Source organism: Histoplasma capsulatum, genomic scaffold, assembly GCF_000149585.1.
Source record: "Histoplasma capsulatum NAm1 scaffold_5 genomic scaffold, whole genome shotgun sequence".
Taxonomy (NCBI): domain Eukaryota; kingdom Fungi; phylum Ascomycota; class Eurotiomycetes; order Onygenales; family Ajellomycetaceae; genus Histoplasma; species Histoplasma mississippiense.
Window position 1 is genome coordinate 2,141,922 of NW_001813978.1, and position 8,516 is coordinate 2,150,437.

Below are 8,516 nucleotides of genomic sequence, written 5' to 3' on the forward strand. Positions count from 1 at the left end.
TCCACCGTCAACTTCAACTGGAGTACCCGGGAGAGCTTCTTGAATTATTACTCCCGCTTCGTTTTTCAGCGTTCGGACTTTAGCCCAAGTAGTGCCGGCGACGACGACATCACCAGGTTTTAGCGTTCCCCGTTTAACGAGAACAGTAGCTACACGACCACCTTTTTTCGTAGTCGCTTCGATGACCCATCCTTCAACATTGCCATCTCTCTCAGCCCGGTGGTCAAGCATTTCCGACAATGTCACCGTAGCCTCTTCCAGGTCAAGCATGCCTTGCCCGGTTTTTCCGCTGACGCATATAGCTTGAACATCACCACCGATATCCTCAACATGGACGTTGTTCCGAGCAAGATCTTGTTTCACTCTTTCAACGTTGATGTCCGGCTTATCGATTTTGTTAATGGCAACAATGATAGGGACGTTCGCCTCCTTCGCATGCTTGATAGCTTCGATGGTTTGCGGTTTAACACTGTCATCAGCAGCTACAACAAGGATGACAATGTCCGTTACATTCGCCCCTCGTCGACGCATGTCGAGGAAAGCAGCGTGCCCTGGCGTGTCCAAAAAGGTGATAACTTTGCCGGATGGCATTGTCACAGAGAATGCACCGATATGCTGGGTGATCCCGCCATGCTCGGTTGCTACAACGGATGACTTGCGAAGCCAATCCAAAAGGGTAGTCTTTCCATGGTCAACATGGCCCATAATAGTGACGACCGGGGGTCGCGGTGACAAGTTTGAAGTATCCTGCGGTGGTGGAGCAGCTACCAGATCGTCGCCAGCATTGTCGATAATAGGGGTGAAATTAAATTCCGATGCAATTAACCCTGCAGTTTCGGCATCTAAGATATGGCTGTATGTGGCTTCTTCGAACCCGAAATCCGCCAGGCGGCTCAAGAAATCGGCTGGTCGAACACCCAACACATCGGCAAGGTTACCGACTGTTATAAACTCGGGCAAATATATCGGCGCAGGAGCCTCGATTTCCTTTTTAGCTGCCTTTGCATGTTGCTTTTTCAGTTCTTTGAGTCGACGGCGCTCAGCACGCTCAAGTTCACGATTATAGTCCAGGTCGTTTGAAACACGTGAAACGGGGACTTCTCCCTCCTCATCATTACCATCTCTCCTTCTCCCTTTCTTCTTAATTCTCTTTGATTTCGAGTCTACACTCGCCTCTGCCTCCACTTGTGGATCAACTTCTAATGCAAGGACTTCATCTACCTCTGGCTTCCGATGCTCCTTCGGAGGAGCTGACTTGGACAGTTGGGATGCTATGTATTCCTCTTTCTCTTGCTGTTCTTGAGACCATCTTCCCTTTCGGAACCCTGAGAAAGCGTCGATTGTGTTATTGGTCGTTGTAGATGTGGTTCCGCCTCCGTAAGAAGTGGAGATGTTAACTCTGCGTACTATTGGTGCCTCGCGCACCTGATCACGGGGCTTTACACTGCCACGACCGCCGTTTGTGACTCCAGTTGGCAACGCAGATGTGAAAGAAGATGGTTGGGTTTCAGGGGTGCCGCATCTAGGGCAGACCTTACTAGGAGCGGGATTAACATTCCTGCAGACTCGACAATTCCAGCTCCCCCCCTTATGGTCACGCAATGGTGGAGCAGCGTTGTAGCCATTTGTTCGAGTAATCCGAAAAGAGTTCACGGGCTGTTTTTCTTGGTTTCGTCCGATTACATTTCGTCGTTCGCGTACCTCCCCTGCGCGACCGGAATTCTCCGCATGAGTAGACCACGAGGAATTCCGCCCAAAATCGCATAACGTATTTGGATTGTGTGGGAGCAGCATGGTAGTACGTGTTGACGAACCTCCATCCCATGAGACCTGTGTGTGCTGCCCGTGTTTCCTCAATGCATCGCGCTGTTTCGTTTCTTCGACAGTGAGTCCATTCACTATCGGGATCGAAGAAGTATTAAAACCTCCGCCAAACCCTCCGCCGAACCCTCCGCCAAATGCTCCTCCAGCTCGACCACCAACTCCGGGACGGCCAAAAGCAGGCCTTGAAGCTTGAACGGGTCCGGTGTGTGGGCCATCATCGTATTGCTCCGCAACGGCTTCTGCTGCAGCTGGAGGTCTAGACAAACCAGAGGTCGAATTGAATTGTCTTCGCGGTCCGCCGTGGACGCTGGCTGTGGGAAGCGAGGGGGTCAGGCTCCGCCAGGCGGAGCAGATATGACAACTGTCTAGGCATCGCGAGACCTTTTAGGACACCAAATTAGCAAACTGAACACCATCATGCAAGATCCACCAGCATACCTTCAAAACAGATCGCCTGACCATCCTGGGTTAAAAAGGATTGACTCTAACCTGGGTTTCCATCACATCCAGGTGGCAGCTACGAATTTGGTCATTTCCACCAAAATTTTTAGGAGGAAATCGGATTACATCAGGAATTATCGGGCCGAGTATAAACCCGATTTGCGCAAATCCCTGATTGTGGACTTAAATAAAATACACCCAATTGCCTGATATAGGAGCAGTTGGAGCGATATATGAACAGTTTTATTGGGAAACCGGCCCTAGTGCAATCAGGTTTATTTTCTCGGCGGCTTGGTGCAGTCCGATCACGTCTTTTAGAGTTTCGGCGGAGAAGCAGATAGGAATCAGAGGCGCCATCCTGCCTTTTTTTGTTTCCTCGTACTAGTATTCTTCCTCGACAGCGAGTTGGTGTCAATGTTCGAGCGGTATAATTGTGCGCCTTGTACCTGTTCTGCGTTTTGAGGAGTTTTTTTCCCACGTTGTTTCGTCAATTGGCTCGGCATACAGAGTATACAAAAATAATTCAACCAGCTGCGGGAACTGGAAAAGATGGCAGTCAACGAACTTGAAAGCGAAGGCGCTCTGCGAACAGTGAAAGATCTCACTGCCGGCGCTGCTGGCGGTATTGCGCAGGTTCTCCTTGGTTAGTTTTGGGCTTCCCTAGCCGTTCCAGGCACTTCTTTTGAAATTGGGACTCATAGTCGTCGTGGCTTGTATTCTTTTCAAAGGGGAGGGGGCAGATGGGGATATCTCGATGGCTACCCGATTACTTCCCAATTGAGCAACTGAAGAACCTATAGTATACGGTATGCTAATTCGTATTTATTGATTACAGGTCAACCATTTGGTAGGTGTTTGTTTTTGCGGCACATTGGGACTCCAAACTAACCCCGCACAGACATTATCAAGGTCCGACTCCAAACCACCACAAATTACTCAAACGCCTTCGATTGTGCCACAAAAATTTTGAAGAACGAAGGTCCGTTGGCGTTTTACAAGGGAACTTTAACACCATTGGTCGGAATTGGTGCCTGTGTAAGCATCTCCATCGGCCGAAATCATGTCGATATTGAGGATCCTCAGTTGGCGTATTCGAGTCTATTTGCCCTTCCGCAACGAAAATTTCCCAAGGCGCCTACAGGGATATTTTCCACTTTGTGGAGTTCGTTAACTAACTCGCGGTAACACGAACTAGGTCAGTGTCCAATTCGGAGCTTTCCATGAAGCACGGCGACAATTCGAAGAATTGAACGCCAAAAAGGACCCCCGTAACACATCTCTATCTTACCCACAATACTACCTTGCTGGAGCTTTCGCTGGCATTACCAATTCTGTCATATCCGGGCCCATCGAGCATGTCCGCATTCGGTTACAAACGCAACCACATGGCGCCCAGCGGCTATATAACGGGCCAATCGACTGCATCCGCAAACTGTCAGCTCATGAAGGCGTTCTTAAGGGTATCTATAGAGGAGGTCTCGTCACCGTATTCCGAGAAGCCCAAGCCTACGGCGTTTGGTTCCTCAGTTTCGAATATCTCATGAACTGGGACGCAAAGCGCAACAACATTAAGCGAGAAGAGATCTCAGCCGTCAAAGTGGCAACCTACGGAGGTCTTGCAGGTGAAGCTCTCTGGCTAGCAAGTTATCCTCTCGATGTCATCAAGAGTAAGATGCAGAGCGATGGATTCGGAGCCCAACAGAAATATGCGGGGATGACCGATTGTTTCAAGAAAACTTTTGTGACTGAGGGATTGGGCGGGTTCTGGAAGGGAATTGGACCAACGTTGCTCAGAGCAATGCCAGTTTCTGCGGGAACATTCGCAGTGTGAGTGGATTTCCTTCTCTTTTCCTTCTTCGCAGAAGTATTTAAAACGCTAACATTCGTTATTTAGCGTTGAACTTGCAATGAGAGCTCTTGGATAAAAAAAAAAAAAAAAAAATTACTGCCAGTCGTATTTCATTTTAGATGCCCAGCTCGCGGCCATAAATCGACCCTACACCGTGATTCAATATTTCCTAATTATAGACTTTGTCTTTTTTGGATTTTGCCCGCCACCTCCTACCGATATATTATTGCATTGCACTGTATTATACCCTATGCCTCATTTTGTCTTGAATGCAAATAGATCTGTCTCGTGAATTTTGCTAAGAATAACTTGACAGGCATCGTCCACTCCAGTCGATACATACAAACGGTGTTTTTGCCATTTGCATGTGACATCCAAGACATTGGTTATTTATTGCCCTTATCAGACATGTCTACCGTTCAAACAGTGTTGTGCCAAGTTAGTGCTACATCTGAAGTTATCTACCAAACACATGAAATGTTGTACAGGGAATTATGAGGAGGGAACCCGAGAGTCGTCTGAAGCTACACGCTGGCGATACCAAATCTTAGGAGGATGATAGAGTTTGTGAGTTTGGCAAGCATCCGTTCGATCTAAGACATTGTATGTATTACGGGGATTTGTGAATTAAATTTAGGAGATCATTCGAAGTTCAGAGCAATTTTTCTCATACTAAAATTTTGATCCAGACATTGCAGTATCATGCTTCTCAAAGCGGAAACCCCAGCCCGCCCCGGAAAATGATGCTTAAGGAACATGAAGGACACAAGCACACCAAACTTCTCCATGTCGCCCAAAGGGCGTTCATCACTCGTCTTTCTCCCCACCTCGCTCTGCTGCTTCAGCCGTTGCTTCCTCGTCATAATAAGCAACTTCGTAAAGATGCCCATCCGGATCTTCCATGCTCCTGGTGTAGAGTCCGCTACCACAACTCTCCGGTATCATAATTGGACCTGGCGTCCCACCTGCTTCCAGTCCCTTCTTGATTAGCGCATCTACTTCCTCCCTGGAGTTAACCATGAGGGTCACAATGGTCTCGTGCGAAGTCTTGGTGCAGGCGATCTCGCGACCGGATGGGAGGAATTTGCCAAAGACGGAATGGGTGCCGTAGAAGATGCTGAAGGAATCGCCATGCTTGAGGTGCAGGGTTGTCTTAGCGTCATAACATGCGTTCACTTCAAAGCCGAGAGCTGTTCCGAAGCGCTCTGCGGCGGCAATATCTGTAGTGGCGAGACTGACAGTGAAGGATATGTTTGGAGGGGCCATTGTCGATGTGCAGGTTGGGCTTGAGAGAGGTATTGGCAAGTGCCCGGGTGATTGAGCGGTTGAGATACAGTGAACAAACGATGGTCACAGCTCAAGAAGAGAGTTCGAATAGATTTATTTTTTTTGACTCTTCAGTCTTGGTCTTTTCCTCCATCAGTTCTTCTCGTTCCATCCTCCCTCTTTATATCATCGGCGGCTGTACCCCTCCCATTGCCCCTCCAGCGTTGCCAGATGGCGTGGGACCTATCTTTCGGCTTGTTTCCATGCCCCGAAATCCGACTCTGTATCGTCACTCTGGCCATCGACAGTTCTTGGCCCCAGGCAGCAACGCGTCCTTGTCCACACCAACGAATGGCATCGTTCTTGGCTTCATGCTTGTTGTGTCAGTACGTCTTTCCTGGCGCTTGGCAGACGCGCCAAGTTCGCGTGAACACGAGACCGAGACTGTCAATTAGGCATCAAATCAGGAAACGGAAACAGAAGGCTCAAGATGGATTTTGGAGGATTCCTTGGATTCTTGGATTGTTGGATTGTTGGATTGTCTCAGGAAATGTTTGGTGACTTTCAAGTTCTTATAACCAACAACATATTGTACGATTCCAAGCTCTCCCAGGTAATTTTGAAAGTTCCGCTACGGCGATTTAGGAAGACAAAAGATCGTTTCTTGGAATGGTATTGAAGGGATACTCTACCCTGTTGTTCCTATTTGTCTGCGGAAAACAGAAGAAAGGCGGTGATTTATACCACAAAATAGGACGACAAGTATGTAGGAAGAGGACGCAAAATTTTCACAGAGAGAAATTATAGAGAAAGGCCATAGAGAAATTAATAACCAAACGAAGCAAAAATAAAAATCTGAGCTAGAAAGACCCTATTTATACATTATCTTTTCTACAGTAGAAAGAAAAAGCACCCGGAAGGGTCAGGCATACCAATACCAGAATATAAAAGGGAGAAATAAAAGAGACGCTGGTACATCTACCCGTCCCGTTTACTGACTATTGAGCCCTTCCTGCTCCCGCATCCCGGCAGACTTCGGCTTCCAATCTTCCAAGATCTCATTCACAGGGTACATAACCTTCCCCTCCTCTGCCTCCCGCAATCGTATTCGCTGCCCATCCTCGCCTGCCCTCCCCAGGACCCCAGCAATAACCGCAACAGATCGCAAACTATCATCATTCGCCGGTATCGGATACGTAACGTGCGTCGGGTTCGCGTCGGTGTCGATGATCCCAATCGTCGGAATCACATGCAGCCCGCATTCGTGCAGCAGCGGCCGATTCTCCAGCGGATTCAGACACACGACCAGATCCGGCTTCAGCGCGGGGAGCGCGTCCAGCTGCGCTTCGTAGCCCGGCAGCGGCTCGTCAAAGGCATTGACCACCTGCTTGCCGCAGTGGCCCAGGATCTGCTCGCTATTCGTCAGGCTGCCGGGGATCCAGCGCTGGAAGACGTGGCAGCCCTTGGCGCGTTCGGCAGCGTTGACGACGATGCGTCGTTGGCCCTTGCGCGTGCCGACGAAGAGGATCAGGCCGCCATTCCTTGCGACTTCGCGGACGACTTTGGCGGCGCGCCGGAGGTAGGCTGCGGTCACGTCCAGGGAGATGATGTGTATGCCCTGCCGGACGCCGAAGATGTATTCTGCGTTCGCTGGGTTCCAGAGGGACGTAGCGTGGCCGAGGTGGGTTTGCGAGGCGAGGAGGAGGTTGAGGGTTATGTCTTCGACGCGGGGAGGGTTTGCGATTAGGCTTTCAGGGATATAGAGGTCTTTGAGGACGGAGCCGAGTTTGTGGAATTCTTTGGGAGCTGGGCGAGGGTTAGAGGACCAGATTGACAGGGGCAAGCATGGCAAGCGGGAATTTGTTTGCTTCTTGACTATACATACATGGCTGTGCTATCTGTGGTAGTGGTGATGATGACGATGACGGCGAAGTAGAGGGTATATTTTGGGGAGCAACTCGTGCTGGTGCTAATCCCGATGCTTCAGCTATATTTTGGGGGTTTTCAACCGGGTCACCAGCCCGGAGAGCGGCACTCTCCTCTGTCTGTCCCGACAAGGACGATTTTGGGTTCGCATCCAGCACAGCAGCGGCGATGTCACCTGCATAGCTCGTAGTGGTACGCTGGGCAACTGGCGGAGGCGGAATCGAGTCTGCATCCGTCGCGAAGAACCTGCCGCATGCTGTCGTTCGGGGTGAGGATGGTCTCAACAGAGCCAGACCTACATGCGAGCAGTTGTTAGTTAGCGCAAATACAGAAAGCAAGGATATGGCACACTGAGCACCCACTTTGCCGCCCAAGAAACCGCCGTATTATCATGATGCGAAAATGTGGTGGGAGACTCTCAATGCGCAGCAGATTTTACCTCTAAGACGGCTCCGGGTTGGAGATAGAAATTATATGGACGATTGCAACTTTTGTACGCTAAACTATTTTTGGATATATGGTACCCCGTCCAACCAGCATTCTTAATTTCTATTACTTTTCGTGCATAATAGTTTTTCACATTTTACCTTTGTAAACACGCGGGAAATTATCTTGAGATGTGTCTGTATATATAACAACGATGAATATTCAATTTTATTTATGAAAATCGTTAGTGATTCGTCAAAACTAAAATCTAGCAAATACAGCAGATACTAGTAGCCGGAGGATCGACATTCTTCAGGTAGAAAATAACGAAGATGGAGAGTCATTATTGTCGTACAGCCATTATATCCGGTAAGTTCATACAGTGAAAAAAGCCGCAAGTGACAAGAATATAAAATGAAAGCAACGGAAAGGGGGAGAAGGAAGAAGAAGAAGAGAAGAAGAAGACAAAGGAAAACGTTGCGAATATAGTCGTGGAACGTGCCAACAGGACGTAAATCAACAACAATTTGAAGATATGCGGTACAACATATCGAACGACAGACCACAACCACCTTCTATCTAAGGAACATCCACAGGAATTCACAATTCACATATCAATAGCCTGCTCACTTCTTCCCGAAAAGCGACCCAGCTGCAGACCCAAGGAAGTTCGAAGAACCCCCGCCGCCATAATGGCTGCCGCCGTGATGGCTCTCATGCTGTGTGTCACGCTATGCTGTGCTTGTGCTTCTTCTTGTCCTTGAGCTTGTCTTCAGCAATGCTT

At 48.9% G+C, this 8,516-nt stretch overlaps 4 protein-coding genes across 4 annotated transcripts in view; 1 reads left to right on the forward strand and 3 right to left on the reverse strand.

Annotated features, from left to right (window-relative positions):
* The window catches only part of HCAG_05502 (hypothetical protein), a gene marked incomplete at both ends in the record, with an annotated part of 3,253 nt that extends 1,056 nt beyond the window's left edge, over positions 1-2,197 (reverse strand). Inside the window, 2 exons of the mRNA XM_001539985.1 lie at positions 6-1,558; positions 2,091-2,197. Coding sequence (XP_001540035.1) covers positions 6-1,558; positions 2,091-2,197 — 1,660 coding nt within the window. The remainder of the gene's footprint in view (positions 1-5; positions 1,559-2,090) is intronic.
* A 617-nt stretch (positions 2,198-2,814) lies between these two features.
* On the forward strand, positions 2,815-4,190 carry HCAG_05503 (conserved hypothetical protein; the record flags this gene model as incomplete). Its single annotated transcript, XM_001539986.1, has 5 exons — positions 2,815-2,908; positions 3,101-3,112; positions 3,164-3,300; positions 3,461-4,092; positions 4,160-4,190. The coding sequence occupies 5 exons, from the start codon at positions 2,815-2,817 to the stop codon at positions 4,188-4,190; spliced, it is 906 nt and encodes a 301-aa protein (XP_001540036.1).
* Positions 4,191-4,638: 448 nt separating this feature from the next.
* HCAG_05504 (predicted protein) lies at positions 4,639-5,380 on the reverse strand (the record flags this gene model as incomplete). Its single annotated transcript, XM_001539987.1, has 2 exons — positions 4,639-4,707; positions 5,114-5,380. The coding sequence occupies 2 exons, from the start codon at positions 5,378-5,380 to the stop codon at positions 4,639-4,641; spliced, it is 336 nt and encodes a 111-aa protein (XP_001540037.1).
* Positions 5,381-6,371: 991 nt separating this feature from the next.
* Positions 6,372-8,450, reverse strand: HCAG_05505 (mitochondrial 37S ribosomal protein MRP4; the record flags this gene model as incomplete). Its single annotated transcript, XM_001539988.1, has 4 exons — positions 6,372-7,186; positions 7,266-7,601; positions 7,894-7,929; positions 8,363-8,450. 4 exons carry the CDS (start codon positions 8,448-8,450, stop codon positions 6,372-6,374), a joined length of 1,275 nt encoding a protein of 424 aa, XP_001540038.1.
* Positions 8,451-8,516: the final 66 nt, after the last annotated feature.